Source organism: Nymphaea colorata, chromosome 1 (assembly GCF_008831285.2).
Source record: "Nymphaea colorata isolate Beijing-Zhang1983 chromosome 1, ASM883128v2, whole genome shotgun sequence".
Taxonomy (NCBI): domain Eukaryota; kingdom Viridiplantae; phylum Streptophyta; class Magnoliopsida; order Nymphaeales; family Nymphaeaceae; genus Nymphaea; species Nymphaea colorata.
Window position 1 is genome coordinate 38,462,828 of NC_045138.2, and position 19,202 is coordinate 38,482,029.

At 39.2% G+C, this 19,202-nt stretch overlaps 3 protein-coding genes across 9 annotated transcripts; all 3 read left to right on the forward strand.

The window, feature by feature from the left end:
• Positions 1-1,921: 1,921 nt before the first annotated feature.
• Positions 1,922-8,099, forward strand: LOC116245861 (E3 ubiquitin-protein ligase DA2L-like). 4 transcript variants are annotated; one of them, XM_031617446.2, is made up of 9 exons: positions 1,922-2,086; positions 2,719-3,044; positions 3,706-3,757; positions 3,834-3,888; positions 3,996-4,077; positions 4,225-4,369; positions 4,456-4,543; positions 6,047-6,113; positions 7,244-8,099. In XM_031617446.2, exons 2-9 carry the CDS (start codon positions 2,802-2,804, stop codon positions 7,823-7,825), a joined length of 1,314 nt encoding a protein of 437 aa, XP_031473306.1. In that variant the 5' UTR covers positions 1,922-2,086; positions 2,719-2,801; the 3' UTR covers positions 7,826-8,099. The 4 variants fall into 4 exon arrangements, with proteins under 4 accessions (XP_031473306.1, XP_031473305.1, XP_031473308.1 ...); XM_031617445.2 differs by having other exon boundaries at positions 1,922-2,075; XM_031617448.2 differs by lacking the exon at positions 1,922-2,086 and adding an exon at positions 2,129-2,298.
• A 2,802-nt stretch (positions 8,100-10,901) lies between these two features.
• Positions 10,902-14,065, forward strand: LOC116245863 (interactor of constitutive active ROPs 4-like). Of its 4 annotated transcripts, none has more exons than XM_031617452.2 (5): positions 10,902-11,091; positions 11,196-11,240; positions 11,619-11,778; positions 12,743-13,297; positions 13,462-14,065. In XM_031617452.2, the coding sequence occupies exons 2-5, from the start codon at positions 11,227-11,229 to the stop codon at positions 13,894-13,896; spliced, it is 1,164 nt and encodes a 387-aa protein (XP_031473312.1). In that variant the 5' UTR covers positions 10,902-11,091; positions 11,196-11,226; the 3' UTR covers positions 13,897-14,065. The 4 variants fall into 4 exon arrangements, with proteins under 4 accessions (XP_031473312.1, XP_031473311.1, XP_031473313.1 ...); XM_031617451.2 differs by having other exon boundaries at positions 10,902-11,086; XM_031617453.2 differs by having other exon boundaries at positions 10,902-11,086; positions 12,746-13,297.
• A 1,164-nt stretch (positions 14,066-15,229) lies between these two features.
• LOC116245864 (uncharacterized) lies at positions 15,230-18,867 on the forward strand. Its single transcript, XM_031617455.2, has 5 exons — positions 15,230-15,397; positions 16,715-16,846; positions 18,169-18,408; positions 18,491-18,550; positions 18,636-18,867. Exons 1-5 carry the CDS (start codon positions 15,278-15,280, stop codon positions 18,738-18,740), a joined length of 657 nt encoding a protein of 218 aa, XP_031473315.1. The 5' UTR covers positions 15,230-15,277; the 3' UTR covers positions 18,741-18,867.
• The last annotated feature ends 335 nt before the right edge of the window (positions 18,868-19,202 follow it).

Consider the following 19,202-nt stretch of genomic DNA (forward strand, 5'->3'; position numbering starts at 1 on the left):
TCATTGCGCTTGTAAGTGTGACCGTATCACGTTGAGATTGTGATTTGTCTCATTGGATCCGGATTGCCCACGCGGATCATAACAAGATCCTGTTCAGTCCGATTCGGTCCATTATCCACAGAGCAGTCCACTACGCACTTCTGCAACGTGTCAGGCTCCCGTTGGGTGGTATGCATGTGTGATCTCGAAAAGTGGGCCCCAATATTTACGCTGACACCCCTCAAATATATATATTTTTGAAAAGGTCCCACCCCTCGCCGGTGGTTTTTAATCTATATTATTTTTATCAAATTCACTTGGTGCTTACATTTAACAACATTTTTATTTACTTAGCAGTACGCTGAATTTACCCAAAGTAACCAAATTTAATGTCTTAAAATATATACATATTAATAATAGAATGAATGAGGGGCACAATATATAAATAAGCTAACGACAAGGGACATGCATACAATAATAAACACATTTTTTATAAAAATGATATTGTGTGGAAAACTACGACTTATGGGACCGTGTGGGCAACTGCCCACACAAGGCCGAACGCGTGGTTCCACCGCTGGTCAATAGATTTGAAAGTTTCAAATCCGCGTGGGTCTTAGACTGCCGCAAAAGGATCAAAGGTGATTCGAGTCGATTAGACATCACACTTAAACAATAAGCGTGGAGATTTCACCAGTGTGCAATGCGAATGAATCGGACTGCTCGTGGAACAAGACATATATTAATGCACACTAAATCAGCAAACGACTCACACACGCTAAAAGACTTTGAAATTTTCAACTTTCAGGTCTTTAGTAGCATTCTCATTTATCATACGTTTTTAAGAACTCTCCAAAAAGTTCTTATTCGTTACTTGAATTATGAAAAATGTCAAACTGTATTGCATTCATAGTGGTTTTATGTTGTTGTACGATGGAATGCTGGATGGTTAAGAATTAAAAGAACATTTATTAAAAGTAGTCGTCATAAAATCATTAGCAATAGTTTAAGGTGCAAGAATAATTCATAGTGTTTATACTTCTAGTGACATGTTTTTTATGTTATTGCTTATTTGGTAGCATCAGCATCCGGTAGACGGTGACATGAAATTTTCAGTTGCATTCATACACAAGATGACTGCTATTTGGCTACTCAAGCAGAGCATAGCTAGAACTTTTTCATGAAATGGGTCGAATAAAAGTTTTTAAATTTTGATGCAGACTGAAATATTTATTTTTCAAAATTTATACATAAAACAAGTAATTGTTTTAAAATTTTACATGTAAATAAAATAAAAAGAGGTGGGGATAGAGCCCATAAAGGTCTCACACTGGCTCCTCCCATGTACTCAAGTTACACACCAACGTCTGGTATTCTAAGCTATGTCCCCTTACCAAGATAAACAAGTAAAAACATGATAAAAACATTATACTTGGTTTAGTTCTGTTTTACTTCACTTAAACACACAACTTTACACACAAGACGATGAAACAAATCCAATCACAAATGATCTTTTACTCCACAAAAAATAAGCATATACCTTCCTCCTTATCCATCACCTACAATTGAGCATAAAAAATAAAAGTACAAATTAGACTAATTCATGGAATTCGTTGTAAGGACTTAGCTTATTATATGTATATATATATATATTTATATACACAACTAAAAATACTAAAAAAATAAGAACCGAATAAACCAATTGCCGGACAAACGTTGAGTACTATTTGGCGTTTTTTTATCAATTAAACACGAATGTAGTCACCTTAAATTTTGTTAAAGTAATGTACATTAAGTATTAAATAATTAGTTATGATCTCATTCAACGGCGTAGGCCACCTAGAGAACACACACGCACATGCGTGCGTGCACTGGACGGACACACACCCGCTGTGTACATATACAAGAGAGAGTTGACATCGGCGTTTTGTCGTCTATTTAACTCGTTCGTCGATTTCTTGCCGAGCGCACGGAATTCGTCCTTTTTCCCTCCGGAGGCCGCCGTCTGGCCCGTCTTCGGAACGCAGAATTTCGCGGTTACCGATGTTGCTCGGATTGTGTCAGGAAAGTACGTTCACTGCAGTCTAGCCTTCAAGGTCACGAAAGAGTACTCTCTCTCTCTCTCTCTCTCTCTCTTTCCCTCCATTTGTTTCTATCCTTGTCTGGCACTACTCGTTGATTTTTCAAACTAATCTGCAATTGCTGATGGAGATTGCGTGACGGGAACTCGTGGGTTTCCTGTTTGGTGGTCGTTCTAATAGTCTAAGATTACGCGCTCTCTTATCCTTCTTCGGTTTCCCTGGGCGTGTTGGCTCCGGGGTTGTAATCTTTCTCTGCCCTTTCTTTTTTGCATCCCTTTAGGTTTCTTTCTAGCAGAAGAAAATTTTTGGAAACGTTGGTTTCGTGGAAGTTGGTTTGTTAAGCTTTCCTTCTTTCGCCATTTCCTTTTGGCTGCGAATAATCGATTCTTTATGATCTGGTAATTACGTGTTCCCATAGTCTCTTGACTCTATTCAACTAATGAACGAGAATTTCCGAAGTTTCTTCCTCTGCTCACCAACGCATCCCTCCTTCCATCTTTGATACTCAGAGTTGGGTTTCCAATAGAAAACTCCTTTTTGAACTCCAAATAACTACTGATTTGATAATGAAAGCCTTCTTTTTGGCGGCGAAGAAGTGGAGTTATAGTGTTTGGTGTTAAAATAGTGGCTGATTTTCGGTTTTCATTTTCTGGTTCAGGGAAGTTGGTTTTGGTTGGTTTGCAGCCTGTGGAGTTTTGTGATATGGAAGCGGAGGGCCGCTTTTGATTAGTTCACCATTCTATGTTATTCTTCATCTTCTTCATCTTCATCTTTTACTTCTTTGGTGGTATGGGAAATAAGTTGGTTAAGAAGAGGCAAGTAGTAGATGAGAGGTACACGCGGCCACAGGGCTTGTACCAATTGAGCAAAGATGTGGATCATAAGAAGTTGAGGAAGCTTATCCTCGAGTCTAAGCTGGCTCCTTGCTATCCGGGCGCCGATGAACGTGGGTTTGATCTCGAAGAGTGCCCGATTTGTTTAATGGTTTGTATTCTTTTGAGCTTTTTGTTGAACTCGCTCTTTGTTTCTCCTCTTTTTATGAAGTTTGGATTTATGTTTAACAAAAGTTGCTTGATTTCATGTCAGGGATTCATTCAATTTTATTTTCTAAGTTTGGATGGTTAGAGTAATTTTTGGTTTGTGATTGTATCATGTTATTCATGTTTTTGGGTTTGTTAGCGCTATAGAAAAAAGGGTATCTACGTTAGTTGGACATAAACTTCTTTTGGAAATTTTGGTTCAGATCATTGGTTGTTCTGGATGAAAGATTGCAAACTGGTAGTCTTTGCTTGAATAATTCGTTTTAAACTGTTGGTAAGAACGGTCAATTATTTGTATAACATAAGCTATTTGTCTGAAAAAGGGAATATCTACGCCAATTATTATAAACATACTGACAAGATTTTTCAAATGGAACATTGTTGGCAAGCAAATTCTCATAAGAAATTTAGAAATTTTATTTGTCTCACATTTTCATTGGCCAGAAGTTTCAAAAAGTCACCAAAACGAACTCTGCAAAGTGAAACTAACCACATTGAACCTTAGGATGCATGCATTTCCAATTTCCATGCACATGGGTGGTTACATTTTAAGTTGAGATTTCTGGGAGAACATTCTTAACTTTCTCTTTTCTGTGTTGTGCTAGTACTATCCAAGTTTAAACCGGTCCAAGTGCTGCATGAAAGGCATATGCACAGGTACATTTTAATTTTCCATTCATTTTTGTAAGGATTAGAAAGTTGAATTCCTGTTTACTGGAACCTTTTCTGGCAGAGTGTTTTCTGCAGATGAAGCCGTCTCATTCTACTTGCCCTGAACAGTGTACACGGTAACAATCACTTTGACGTCAGCTTGATTGTTATAATTTGTTTCTTGTCTGAATATAAGATAGACAGTTGTATTGCTAGCAATTAATGAGGATTATAACATTTGAAGGTGCCCTTTCTGCAAAGCATCAAATTATGCTGTAGAATATCGTGGTTTCAAGACTAAAGAAGAGAAGGGGATGGAACAAATTGTAAAGTTCTTTTATGGCTTAAACTGTTGATCATTTTATTATACATATAAACGCTATAGCAACTGATTGCTATTAAGATATACTGTGTAGGTTTTATATTTTATGCACTCTCTTCCTAGACACAATTGTATACTTTTTTATGCCCAGGAAGAGCAAAAGGTTATTGAAGCAAAAATAAGGATGCAACAGCAAGAACTTCTTGATGAACAAGAAAGGCAGCAGGGAAGGCAAGAAAGATGTCCGATGCATCAGGAAATTGAACATAGGGATGTCACGAATAGCGCCAGCACTGGTCTGATAATTTTTTTCCTCTATTTATATATTTCAATCTTACTTATTTTCATAGTGTTTCTTAAAATGGCTGGAACTTTGTTGCAGGACCAGTTCCATCATCCATGCCAGTTTCTATTCAAAACGAAGGAATGTTACCATTGCAGAGGCAACCTGTCCATACCAGGCAAAATAGGTCTGATCCATTTGAGTTGAGATGCTATGATCATTATTCTGGACATTGTTAATAAGTATATATATTTTCAACCAGAACACATATTGCCTTATTCTTACATTTTTTGGTGTTTTTCTTTCAAGTGAAAGTTATTAGGATGATCTAGTCCCTCAGATCTTGTGTTTGTAGACTCCTGGCCCATGTAAGTTGAAACTGTTGTCACAAATGTTGGTGATATTTTCAAAATGTTGCACTAGTGTTGCGAAAAAGCAAGTTAAACAGAAAAGGGAAATCTTATCTCAATAATTTGAAAATGTCAGACTATTTGTCAATTTTTTTCAAAAAACCATTTTAGACATTTTTGGGTTTATTTTTTCATTTTATAAGTAACTATATCTAAAATACTTATCCATGTTTCTGTAAGAAAATTTATAAAAAATCCATTTTATTATATATATATATGTGTATATATATATATATATATAAATTCGTGTGTGTATACATGTATATATACACACTACACACATAGAACTCCGACAATGCTGGGAAAGCAAACTTTCTGAATACTACCTAAGAGAAAGCTTGTCAATAGAAACCCAAAGATGATATCTTGTGACAGTGGTTGAAATTATCAAAACCATGAAAAATATGCACGTAAATGTTAGATTATAAATATGTACAGTATCAATCATGGGTTTTGTCAGTCTTGTTACCTGAACAGACAAATAATATTATCTTCTTTTCCTGTTTTTAGTTGGATTAGTAGTTAATGAAGTACAATATGTACAAATGTATAACAACAGGAATTTATACCCATCATATGATTAAAAAATTCAATATTCTTGCATTACGCACTGAGTTAAGACATAATAAAGTTCACAGTGGACAAAAGTGGTTCTTTACTGTTGAGAAAACAAATCAAGCTTTGTCCAAGCCATGTGAATAGTTCTATGTCAAATAGACACTCAATTAACCCACAATAGGTTTGGTCCTGCACTATCATTCTGAAGAACCATTATCCTCTTTCTCAGCAGTGAGTTCTCATAGATGTGCTCTTAAAATGTTGCTTTGATTATGATGAGATGGGCTGATTATTACTCTCTGCTATTATTTTGTTTGTTCTGCCTTTTTGCACTAAAAAGATTTCTTTTAGGGATCCATGCAACTCCTGAGCGCCCTGGTTGTCAGCTTATGTATTCTCATATCCTTTACTTGGAAAATTCCCTTGGTTTTGTTGCAACTTTCTTTTGAAATCTGCCATTTAATGTGCAATCACTACATCCCAATTGTGATGTCAACCGTTTATTTGGCTGCATGATTTCCTTGCTTTTTCAGTTTAAATATGTTTCTGTCATTCTGTGTATTAACTTTTATATAGGATCAATGTTGCAAGTCGTACCAGGCAATTTTTTCTTTTTCTTTTTGGATAGATACAGGAACACAGTTCCACTACTATCGTTGTCATTGCTTGAATACTAATGCTTTTGTTTTGATACTGATGCTAAGTTATGCGATGACGTGCAGGGATGAAGGATTTGATGTGGACCTGGAGGATATAATGCTTATGGAAGCAATATGGTTATCCATTCAGGTACTGATGTAGACTCTGTAGCAAATAATTTGCTTTCTTGTAAATGTTGATGCTGGTATTGCAGTGTGTCCTGGCTATTTTACATGCCGAATACTATTTTACAAATTATATTCAAAATATATGGCATTCATATAGAAACTAAGTTAAAGTAAAACCTATTATCCCATGCATGTTTTTCTAATGGATAGATGCTGTAGAGTGCTGTACACTTCTCTATAACCTGTAAGAACAATTCTAAAATCTAAAGCGAAACATTGTTCTTAATCCCACTTGGTGTGTTAGAGCAGAGAAAAATGGCCCTGCTGGGAGGGAGAAGCTAACCATTGATCGTTGGTTTAAACATTAAATGAGTACTACTGTTACATCCTGTTCCTACTAGAACGTGTTCTAGGAATTGAATTGACAAAATGATTTTCTAGAAAACATGTTATGATTGGTCACTTAATGACCCTTATTCTACCATATTGGGATCAGCCTGTAACAGTGTGGTGTTAATTCCACATGCATCATGTAGTATCTATAAGTAGTAGTTCATAATATTTTCATGAGCCAATTAGCCAAGTTCCTTTGAAACTCCAACTTGTGATTTGTTGTTAATGGAGATAATATCTGTATAATATTTATCTAATTTCTAGACTAAATACAATATGGTATTACATGATAAAGTTTGCTTTTGGAGCAAGAGTAGTGTCAATTTGCTTTTGGCGCAAGAGTTGTATCAGTTTTCATAATGCTAATAGTAACCTTATTACAGCAAAAGCAAAAGCCTGTTTCTATGAACTTATCTTGATGCCAAGAGTCTGGTTCCTAACGTGGTTTTACTGTCAAATAAACGAGTATTGAAAGGTATACATGTTGTTATTAACTTAATGGGGCCGTCTGTGTATTGTATACTAATTAGTGATTGATATTGATCACAATATTAGCTTGGTTGGCTTTATTTCCAAAACAGAGGAAAGGAAAATGAGAATTGTCTTGATCAGCTAAACCAATGCTATTTGGAGATACATGTAAATCATTTTCTTTCCATGTCATAGAAAATCTTTTGCTGTCTTAGCACCAAGTTCCAAGTTGCTTTGGGATCTATTGTGTGAAAACCATTATACAGAGGTGGTGCAATTGTAATGCAGGAACAGGATGGTCAAATGAATGTGCCTTATGAACAACCTGCTCATTCAAGAGGTTCAGGCCTAGAGTACCAACACACGGCTTCTGACTTTGCACCAAGAGAACCATCTCCTTCTGCTGGGCTGGCTTCTGCCATTGCGTCAATGGCTGAAAGACAAATTATGGATGCAGAATCCGCTTCCAGTCAGGGATCCAATGAACAAATAAGATCCAGGTATATTGCTTCTTTAGAAGGTGCAGGCATATCAACCACTAGACTTCGTGTTCAAGGGGACTGGATTGATGTCTCCTCAGAAAGTGGAAGACCTCTATACGGAGGGGATGCTGGATGGATGACAGATCAGAGGCCAAAGGTAGCAGAAGCAAGCACGAGCAATGCCAACAGCCAACTGCATTCAGTTTCAGGTGCTACAACTGAGTGTTTACCATCTATGCAAGATTTGGGTGTTCGTAGTGACTTCTCCATTCCAACAGAAGATGGTGGGATCGTACCTGAGAGTTTTGAGGAGCAGATGATGCTTGCTATGGCCATTTCTCTGGCGGAGGCCCGAGGTCAACCTGCCTTGCGTGGATCTTGGGACTAGTACAACTTGACATCTATATGACGATTCCCATACGAGGAATAAGGACGTAGAACACATAAATGGAGATATAAAAACAGTTGAATCAGAAATAATCCATGTTAATCAGCAATCACTTTTCCTTCTTATATTTTTGTTTTCCATTCTCTCTGTACATATCAGATTTCTGTAAAAAAATGTAAAGAACAATGGTCATTCAATTGATTTTGATTCTTATAATTCTTGTAATCTCTTGGAGACTGTTCATGTTAATCAGCAATCACTCTTCATTCTTATATTTTTGTTTGCCAGTCTCTGTGTACATGTCAGATTTATGTAAAAACTGTAAAGAACGATGGTCATTCAATTGGTTTTGATTCTTAAGAATTCTTGTAATCTCGTGTTTTCCTATCTACCGACGCAGCGATTGAGAAGTTTGCTCGTGTCCGTAAACAAAGAAAAGTGAAACACAAAGTGAGAAAGTGAAAAATGCAACTAGTCAAAGTAGTCAAGGCAGAGCTTTCAATAATCAAAGGTTTATATTATTCTTTGAACAAAACCATTAGTGGGATCAGCTTGGACTGCATCATCAGCTTAATTCGTTGACATCGAGGCCGCTTTTGCTGGCATCTTTCCGCGATGGGTAAGAACTGAACCTTCGCTTCCTTTACCATGTCGCAGATTTCCTCATTAAACTGACTGATGTCATATCATTGGTATTCGTATCTGGTACTGGTGACCCCACATCGTGACTTGATTCGTTGACCTTAGATCTCTTAGTATAACAACTTGAAAGCATAAATGTCGACGGATCAGCTGTATCGCTTTTTCAGATATCTATATACTCATTCAAATTCATATCTGATTTTGAGCGAAGACAAAATTTATACACCATATCTGAATCCGAAATCTGAATGCATGATCTACATCCGATTTTTAGATTAACATCCGAATCTGAATCCGATTTTTAAAATGAATCCAAACCATACTATAAAAATTGAGTATGACATATTTTATTTTAAACTATATCCAAATCTGAACTCGATCAACTTTTACTTAAACCCAAATCCAAATCCAACCAGATGTCGTTTCTTATATCTGAATCCGATAATTGGATGTCAAAGCTTTTTCCATATCCTTTTCTTTTTATGCGGTTCGATCGAATATCAGATCCAAATCGGATTTATTGATATCCCCAATTGAAAGGTCACCAACATGATTTGGCAAGATTTCTTTCCTGAATTTGTTTTGAGTGGGCAATATATTCTCGAGTGATATTCCTACAACTTGTTCGGGTGGATGGAAATGGAAGGAAAAAAAGGGAAATCGGAAATGGTCACTGGTGGATCTAAACCGGGTCTGAAATCAAATTTATTGTGAATGACCAAGATTTTAGCTCACTGGCCCAATAATTCAAAGTGGGTTTATAACATAAACTGGGGAGAAGCCCTACAGTTGGTGCTAGATATCAATGGAGCCACTCCACATGACATGTCAACAATGCTTGTGGGTCCATAGAAGGAGCGCTCCATGGACTTGTCTGGTCCGAGTAGGTCGGCCCCAATCTAAGTCTTAAGCAGAGGCGGAGCAAAAAATTTTTGATCTGTGACGAAGATAAAGTAAATAAACAGATTGTTTCATTGCCATTGAAGGCAGAGCAAGTTCACAAAATTTGTGGAACTGTGTGGGCAGCTGCCCACTCCGTCATTAGTTTTAAGAGTCCAGTTCTCTCATTTAAACAGGACGTTAGAAGTGGAACAGATGGCCGTAGTGTGATCTGCTTGACAGATCTGGTCCCCAGCTGATCTGAAATCCTTAGATCTTATAACTCAATATTTTACACTTTTGACTTTTATCAAGGATTTCTTATGTATTGTTTAGAAAATGCATGAATTACAACATGATATTATAATACATGAATCTTTATTTCAAAAAACTCATACAGGAGCCTTCTTAGCTGGACATTTACGAGTTTAAAAGACCATCCGGGTCTTAAGTTCATAATTCTCATATTTTTTTAGTTTGAGCTTTCTACCATCTTTTCCAAAAATTGTGCCTCTTTCTAATTAATAAATTCCTTCAACTTTCAATTTTCGCTTTCAAAAAATTCGTTCATTATATGTATTTTTTTATAGTGTTCCGACTGGCTCTTTCAGGAGCTTCAAGTCTCGGTCGATCCAGACGTTGCATTAAAACAAGACAACAGATCCTGCCGTTTGAATAGGAGGCCGAGCTGAAAGCGCAATGACCAGAAACTCCCCGATGTTCCGCAAAATAACAACAATATCTGCTTTCGTTTTGAATTTTGAAATCGTCCACGAGCCGTTGACTGTAGCAGTCCCGAAGTGAAACTGTCTGGCTCAGTTGTTTGAAAATCGAAATGACCATTTTACCCTTACTGGTTCTCAATAGCTAAAAAACATTTTCTCAGTGAAAAAAAAAAAAAAACAAAATGCAACTCGACTGAAAAAAGAGGGACTCTACTATTCAAATCAACATGTTTTCCGGTCTCGACCGGCTCTAGTCGGATCAGCACGGCCTGATTCCGGCACTTCTCCGGCTACATTTTAACAAGCATGTTGGCAAAAACAAAAACAAAATGCAACTAGACTGAAAAAAGAGGGACCTTGGGCATGCTCAAATCAACATGTTTTCCTGCTTCGAGAGGCTCTAGTCAGATCAGAAAACAGGTAATTCTGCTGCGATTTGAGCAGGGTTAAACTCTTTATCATCTCTCTTGCTAGTTAACTAGAGAACTTGCTGTGACTGGTACCACATTCACCAACCACCAACCAGAGCAAGTTCAAGGTCCTGTGTAATTTTTTTCTCAAGGTAAGGCTATTATGGTCTTTTTAGCTTAAGGCTCCTCACCGGTAACCGAGAGTTCAACGGTTAACTATAACGGTGGCGGGGGTGGAATTGTCACATTTCAAAATTCGAGGACGTTTTATGTCCTTGACTGCCAGACCAAGGGTATCTGAACAAGTTTAAAAAGTCGGATAGGGTTGTTCAAGTAATTTCGCGCTCCTTTTCGACCGTTCCTCTTTTCCAAAACCTTTTTGCGAAGAGAGGAGGAGCGTATAAAGTAGGCGTCCCCACTTCAAATCTTTGTCCTCCGCAGTCCCAACGCTGTCGTGGAACAGAGAGGAGAGAGAAGGAGAAGAGGAGGGAAAATTTTTGTTTCGAATTGTCTGTGGTGGATGACGGAAGAAATTCTCTTGGGTCGATAGGGGTTGCTTCTCGGAGATTTCTTCAAGACCGGAGAGGATTTTGTCGAGTGACGGGGTAAGGTATTGGTTAATGGATTTTCTGGTTTTTTTTTTCGGCAGTTTTCTTCACCACGGAGTGATTGTGGTTAACTATACGTTACTTCATTCTTCCATTTCTTGTGCAGGTTAGTCGGTGGAAGCAACTCAGCGTAGCAAATGCCGTTGCCAAGGTTTGACAGTGAAGCCATTTTTGTTGTTTTAGTGTTATAACTTTTTGAAAGGAAGACGATTATTTTTGGGTTCAACAAAAACATCATGTTTGTGTGTGTGTGAGACACAGAGCTAGAAAAAGAGAGAGAGTCATCCAAATGTATAATGTAGCCAAAGTATTTTGTTAAATAGTAGATTGGAAGGATGGCATTGAGAAGGGAGTTCATGAACACCAGAAACCAAACAAGGGGTCTCGCACCAACAACACGGGAACTCTTAGCTGCCAGCACCATATTTCGATATCCATAGGCCTCTTTCCAGTCAGACCTTTTTGAAACAGAAATGATTGTGCATCTTGGTTCAATATTATATAGTTACTTAGAAATCTTTTCCTGCAGGGGAAGCGGGGTGTCCGAGATGCCTCAACGGCTTTGCAGGCACTCGACGCACTCCAGAAACGCAAGCTCAGAGTCTGGCGGGGTTCAACCACTGAGCCGGCATAGTGTTGGAAGCCCAAAATTCAGTGATAGAAGGTCCTTGAAAGGATCAGCCCCTGAGGTAAAAGCGAACTTCACCCCCTCATTTCTGTGCTGAAATATTTTGTTTCGATAAGCTGGAATGGCACAAGACACCCTACCAAACTATGTAAAGCTATGCATCAAATATTGGGCTACTCGTTTTGTACGCATGGTATGCCATAGTGTTGAAACAGATGCCATTTACTTCCTCTATGTATTATGTATGATGGTTGCAATTTTCAGTCCCAATCAATTTCCACGACAAAAAAAAAAAATCAAATTCCTGTTCTCTGTTTAGAGGCTAGAATTGATCTGGCTAAGCCTGTCTTTGTTGAGTAGCACGGTCCTCTAGTGAAGGAGCTAGAGGGGTAGGTCAGTAGTTTAATCTTTTCCCTAATGATGTTGTTAATTGTTCTATTGCGCTGGACCATATGTGCTGGACCATATGTGGGATTGCAAAACATGAGCGTATTTCCTTTCTGCGGGTATTACCGAAACAACTAACTGGGACACGATTTAGTCTGTTGACTTAGTGATAGAGCATAAATGTGGCGAAGGACGGTGATGTCCCTCATGTCAACACTAGTCTGTAACACTTGATTTGAGCTTATCTATTCCTGAAAGCGTCATGTGAATGTGAATCATGTATTTTTACCTGTTAAGAACAGACCATCCTGTGTGAAATTTAGGAAGCATCCTAACCGTAACATACAAACATATTTCCACGGTTTCGTTAGTTGCTGTTACGGTTGTTGCTATATATATGATGGTTGCTATCCTTGTTGTTGCCATATACATAAGTTGCCTTCTGATGTGTCATCGCTGACTTACGGTGATAAGATTGACAATGAATTGTTTTGGTCATTTGGAGACGCGGTTTACGACTGTTTTGACATGGTATTGCCTGTTAGAGGGGACTGGATATTATACATAGTAATTGTGTTTGCTCAAGTAGAAAAAAAAAACAGGATTAAATCACGTAGTAATTGTGTTTTCTCAAATAGAAGAGAACAGGAGTAAATCACGAACTGCAGAAGAAAAGCGGCAGTCGAATTTCTGATCTTGAAACTCAGTTGGGCCAAGTTCATGACGAAGTTAAGAAACTGAAGGAACAATTGGCGTCTGTGCAGAATGCCAAGAAAGCAGCAGACTTGGAGCTAGAAGAAAACAAGAAACTGGTATCTGCTGAGCAAAGTGCTGTTCCAGATGATGCCGGAGGGCCAAAAGTCCCGGCAGATAGCTTCCCTGAACCACCAGAGACTCCACCAGAAAAGGAAAAACCTTGCCTAACGAAGCAGGATGATGAGTTGTCAACTGAAGAGAACCTAGACCTGCCAGATGCTGTTGATAATTCGACACGAGTTGATGAGTTAATTAAAGAAGAAACTGAGGAAAAAACACAAGCTTCACTTAAAGAAGCAGCTGAACTGCCCCAAGAGGAGGGTGACGGAGCACGTGCTGAAAGCACAGATAATGCAGAAGTGGTGGCAGAGCTGAAATTGAAGATGCAGGAAAAGGAGCAGGAGTTGATCAGACTTTCTGGTGAAAATGAAAGCCTGGTAAGTTTTTTTTTCACACATTAATTTCCTAAATGTGTTATTTTAGTTCTGCAAAACGTTTCAGCTTCCACGCACTGAATTTTCACATAATTTCAGCAATATTTAGTCACATTACTCCGATAGCATCTCTTTCCTTTTCGTTTAATTTATTCTTCTCTTGGCAGAAAGTTCACTTGTTGGAGGTTGAGGAGCTGAAGGCAAAAGAGGAAGAGACGTCGAAACGGTTGAGCGAAGTAACGATGGAATTGGAAGAAAGCAACAAGAAAGCAGCACGAGTAGCTGCGCAGCTGGAGATAGTAATACAAGCAAAGGCAGAATTGGAGGAGGAGATGAAGCGGGTCAGAGTGCAGACAGAACAATGGAGGAAAGCAGCCGAGACTGCGGCTTCTGTATTGGCGTACGTGGATAATGGTGCAGAGATGAATCGGCGCAGCGGGTCGATGAACAGGCAGAAGGCCTTAGACAAGTCCGGCTACCTCGGGTTGGGATCTCCACTGGCAGATGATACCATGGACGACACCCACGCAGAAAAACGAAAGGGAAGCGGTGCTGGTATCAAGAAAATTGGCGATTTATGGAAGAAGAAAGGGCAAAAGTAGCGAGGTTTTGGTGAGAGGAAGTGGGCAAGCTTCTCTCTTGCCCCTTCTTTTGTCACGTCCGTTTGCGAGAGAGAGAGAGAGAGAGAGAGAGAGAGAGAGAGAGAGACTGTTTCTTTGTCTGCTAATGTGTAAGCTCTTTTCTTTATTTAATGGTCAATATTTTGTTCCATGCCCTTGTTACTTCCAGTTTCGACAACCAGACCGCTCTCAGAGATATAAATTCAGTAGTAACTTCACGGCAATTGGAAAAACACAGTAAATTTCTTTATTTACAAGCATCTGGAGCTGGAGCTGGAGCTGGTTGTTTGGAACTTTGTTTTGCCTTTTGGAGTTTTGATTATGTTGGACTGACCCCTACCAGTTTATTGCATGGAAGAGAGCTAAGCAAAATCATTCCCAAGTTTGGAACTTGCTGTTGGGATTGAGTCCTGCATCTATGGAACACTGCTTAACAAAATAGCCTTAAACTTTGAATTGGATGCCCATCGAGTATAGACAAAAAAATATAATGTGTTTCTGCATAGCACTTACAACTGACCTCGCGACATTTTGGTACAGTATCATATCCCAGATCCAGTAGAACCTAGCAAATATGGAGGTAGTGTCAAAAAAAGATTACAGCCTGTGTTTCAACCGTGTCTTCTTGCTTGACAAGAAAATAAGAGAAGATACTTCCCTTTCCTTTTCCCCCTAATAAATCCACTACCCAGAAAAAGGTCTCATGTACCAGAACCAATTTCAATAAGGCTAAACCAAGAGTCTCTTGTCTGACTAATGTTGGTCCAAATAAAGAGACTCATCCCAAATATATATATATATATAAAATGAAAATACATAACAAAATTTGAGAACATCAAGTCGCTAGATACAAAAGAGAGAAAGCTATACTCAAACTCGAAGATGCGCTTGCGTGCCTTAACGGGCAAAAATAAAATTTCGGAAAAAAATTTTCGGAATTCGACTTCAACGGTCGAAAAAATTTTTTCATGTTTGATACGATAGAAAAATTTCAAATTTTTGAATTATTTTTCTTGATGAACAGTTCTTTTACGGCGCATCAAACGTGTTAAAAGAATAGCCCTTACAGGAGAGAGAGACAGTCTTTCACTTGATCTTAGTGGTCTTTTGTGGACTTGTTTGACAGACCAAGAGTCTTGGTACGCAGGTTCTGCTTTGTTCATAGGCTGGGAGGGAGTCGGGGCGGCCCAAATCGGCTAGTCTTGGCTCGGGTGGACGGGGCGAACAGGGTGGGGTTCACCTGACGACGACTCGCGAACCTTCACCAAAGCTCTCCGTCTAGAACCTTCCTCCCCGACTATTTGAACCCTAGGAAGTAATCTGTCTCCCTCTCCCTCTCCCTCGCGCTCTCCGTGGAGGTGCAATGGCGTCATTGGATGATTACTCGCAAGACCTCGAAGAGCTTCGCCACCTTCAGTCCATCGCCAAGCGGCCGCGGGTCCTCTCTCTCATCTCCGGTGAAATCGCAGGCCTTGAGAACAAGGTACTCTCCTTTCTTATTTTCCCGTCACCCCTCTCCCTCGCTCCCTTTTCTTTCTCTTCCTCGTATCGTTTCCCCTTTCTGTTATCCCACGCTCGTCTAGCTTAGTTCTGGTAGTCGTTGGAAAAGTCTAGGCTCCGGACCGACATTCCACCGCTGATTTCTGCTTCGTGAAGGCTTGCGAGTGGACTGCGAGCGTAGAGTGTATATAGTCTGCCGACAAGAGCAAAGAGCAGCGAGATTGGGTGCGAGCAAAGCTACCACATTATCCGTCGGTTTTCATGCAACTAACGTGTCGAAAGCAATCGTTGCTGTCGGTTTTCCCTTTTGGTTTCCCTTTATTTGTTCTTGAGGACGTTTATGCTCGTTCTACTTCACCCTCTTTTGAAGAAAATTAGTGGTTTCCTGTTTCAGTGTATAAGATTGCACCACCCTCTTTTGGTAATCAGAATGACTTGCCGATTTAGCGTGAATATATACTCTGAGTATTCGTTTAAAATAAGGGTGAACGTCGACTCCGCGTTATGAAACTTTACATTTCTGAGGACCCTCATTTTCATCTCTTCGCGTTCCAGGAAATGGTCTATTTATTTCTCCATAACTTTGCTGCCTTTTGTCGAGTATCTTGTTTGATAACAGAGTTTGGGTCTCTGATCAATTCGAGTTACAGACAAATGATGGTTTCCCGTTACTGTTGTTTATGGTTGCAAGCACTCCAATTTCCCTGGAAAGCAGGAACGGAGCTCAGATGTGCCTGTTAAGTTTGTTGGGGACTGACGAATCTTAATCTTGGAAGGATAGTTAACTCACGGTTATGGAATTCCAATTCTGAACGAAAGAAATAATTATATAAATTACTTTTTTCTTCTTCTTTAAGAGTGATGCAATCTTTGCAAGATGAAAGAGGAAAACAAAGTAGAGAATTGATCAGAAATTTGGCGTTTCGTATTTTCCCCTTCTTGATTATTTTACTCTTCAGAGTTAAGGTGTATGATCCCAAATTATGTCGATTTTTTGTATGGTTATCTATCAGACGTGAAGATATCGGAAGTATCTGTTGGTGTTCAAGCGCTCTGTTGAGCATTATCTATTCACCCTGTCAACTCTTTTACAATTGTTGAGAGTCATTGTCTGTGTTGCTCGATGGAACTGAATACTGATCGAGTTGTTCTTTAGAAGGGTCGTATAGCAGTTGCTACGGTATTTGCGCTAGAAATATTCCTAAAGGCTTGAACCTGGAATTTCTTTTTTACGTAATATTGTAAATACTGCTTTGGAGGTTTATTTTGTCTCTAGTTTTATCCTATGAACTGTTCGCAGATATTGAAGGCCGCTACACCAGTGCCAATCGCAAGAACTCCTAATCCTGCTGCTTCAAACGGCAAGGCCCCAACGGTGAACTACATTACACTTGGATCTTTTAGTTGGGATCAGGATACCGACAAACTCAAGGTATGTGAATCAATACATTTTCAGGTAATTGAGTTTTCAATTGCGTGGTTGCCATCAATAGCATTCCATATGGTTGTAGAAACATGTAGCCGAGTAGTGTTCACTGTTTGTCTGGTTCTAGATCCTTCCTTATCGTCTTTCCTCTCTTTCCTGGATTTCGTTTCTTTGTTGACATGGTGGGTGTATGGATAATCAGACTAAATATGAAACTGATCCATGCCATGATTCTGTAGTTTGTTTCTTCCCTCCCTATGCTTCAATTTGGAGGAGCTGTTGAACAGTCTATTCTACCATTTCTATACTTTCTGTTTTTGATGATATAGTCACACTCTCACAACTATAACCATCGATGGCTCGATAGGAACTAGTTCTTGCTTGGGCATTGTCCAACTTAGAGTTGACCACGTGCATGGTTGATATGCTGGAATGTGCATCATTTTCTAATCATATGTAACTAGGAGATCCTGCTATTTTTCTGGTTCTTGATATTTAAAGGGTTTATTTAATGCTTGCAACAACATAGTTGGGTGAAGAAATTCTAATGTTGGAGGCGTGGTCAATGGTTAGTGAGAACGATTTCTCTTTGTCCTTGATATCATAGCGCCAAGGCGTGCTTCTTACACCATTAAAATTGGTGAAAGCAACGCAAATAATTGGAATTTTGGAAGCATGTCTGGCAGTCATCGCATCATACAAAACCAAATGCAAATTAAAGCTTGTGTGCCAGAACGACGTAAGCATTCAGGATTTACCTTGAGGGGGCTGAGCACCTTTGCCAAGGACGAAGAATGGTTTTTGATGTGTTGCAGGGAAAGGTGTTGATGTTGGTCAAGTTCTTCGTTTGATTTATGCCAGTAGCAAGCTATTTCGACTTGCAATATTCTAGCGTCAAATCAAAGATTGCTGACGAATATAGCTTTGTCTGGCATCTGGCGGTAAGGCAGTGCATGAGAATGGATGCATTTAGGAAAGTAGGAGCTATCAAGTCCTAGATTTGGCAACGACCACATCTAGGACTAGGAGGTGCAGTTGTTAAAAGTTGAAACTGTTTTGGTATGAAGATGGGGGGTATCACTTCTCTATCTAAATGCATAAAGTTGTCCTAGCTGCCATCTCTCCTCCTCCATCAAGATTGTAGGGCCAAGGTTCTGCCAAATGCAGACTCCCAGTTCAGCTACCACTTCCACCATTATTGTTGACAAAAATAAGTTAGGTTCTTCTTTGATAGTTCTTGAAGCTTTAAGCTCCATGTTACCGGCGATGCTCTATGGCAGCTTTGACTGGGAACTAATATCTGCGTTTTTTTGTAAATCCTATCACAGTTATATGTCTCACTGGAGGGTGTGCATCAGGAAAAGGTTGACGCAGTATTTAAGGAGATGTCTGTTGATGTGAAATTTCATGATGTCCAAGGCAAGAACTATCGATGTGCTATTCCCAAATTGAACAAGGAAATAGTGCCTGAAAAATCGAAGGTTACAGTTAAGCCGAACAAAGTAATCATCACATTGCACAAAGCTTCCAAGGGCAATTGGATGGATTTGCACTTCAAAGAGGATAAGGTAACTATCTGTCGTCTTCTGTCATGTATTGTATCTCTTATTTCTAATTGCAGCCATAACAAGGCTGGTATTTGAATTGTAGCTAAAACCAAGTATGGACAAAGAAAAAGATCCCATGGCAGGAATAATGGATCTAATGAAGGTAATTTTTAAAGATGCTGCTTAATCCTTTTTTTGGGACGTGATATTCGATAGTACTCAACATATGGTCACTTCTGTTGCTGCAGAACATGTATGAAGAAGGTGATGATGAAATGAAGAAGACCATTGCGAAAGCGTGGACGGATGCAAGATCTGGCAAAGCTGCGGATCCTATGTCAAGCTTCCGTTGAGTGGTCTCCTAGTTGCTTGCCTGGTCCTTCTGTTAAAATCTAATGCAAAGCTTCTCATATCTGTATCTAGAGCATATTTCTTGCAGGTTGCAAAGCTTGAACAAAGTTCAGATTATGGCTTATTTTACCTCCTTTGCGTTGGCAATGCTTCTTTTTTGCTTCCATATCCTTGAATGATATTATGTCTTGTTTTGTTTCCCCCCAAGTTGGCGATATTTCTGCTTTTCTTTTTCCTCTCCCGGCATCCTTAAAGATACAGCACCTACCTGATACTGGGATGGAAGGCGAATCATTTGTGTCAATGTAATGTCCGGTGTGCACCACCGCCTTACTTTTCTTCCATCCCCATCAAAGTCCATTCTTAGCTCACCAGAGCTCTTGATGGACTTGCCAACTTCTGAACCTTTCCCGTGGACAAGGATGGGAGCAATTGAACACTTCGATTTATTATTGTGTGCACCA

Coding starts and splice junctions, on each gene's coding strand:
- LOC116245861 (XM_031617446.2), top strand. CDS start 2,802: ATGTTATTCTTCATCTTCTTCATCTTCATCTTTTACTTCTTTGGTGGT. Junction 4,544..6,046: donor GTCCATACCAGGCAAAATAG/GTCTGATCCATT, acceptor GATGACGTGCAG/GGATGAAGGATTTGATGTGG. Junction 6,114..7,243: donor CAATATGGTTATCCATTCAG/GTACTGATGTAG, acceptor ATTGTAATGCAG/GAACAGGATGGTCAAATGAA.
- LOC116245864 (XM_031617455.2), top strand. CDS start 15,278: ATGGCGTCATTGGATGATTACTCGCAAGACCTCGAAGAGCTTCGCCAC. Junction 16,847..18,168: donor AGGATACCGACAAACTCAAG/GTATGTGAATCA, acceptor ATCCTATCACAG/TTATATGTCTCACTGGAGGG. Junction 18,409..18,490: donor TGCACTTCAAAGAGGATAAG/GTAACTATCTGT, acceptor TTTGAATTGTAG/CTAAAACCAAGTATGGACAA.
- LOC116245863 (XM_031617452.2), top strand. Junction 11,779..12,742: donor TGAAAGGATCAGCCCCTGAG/GTAAAAGCGAAC, acceptor TTTCTCAAATAG/AAGAGAACAGGAGTAAATCA. Junction 13,298..13,461: donor CTGGTGAAAATGAAAGCCTG/GTAAGTTTTTTT, acceptor TTCTCTTGGCAG/AAAGTTCACTTGTTGGAGGT.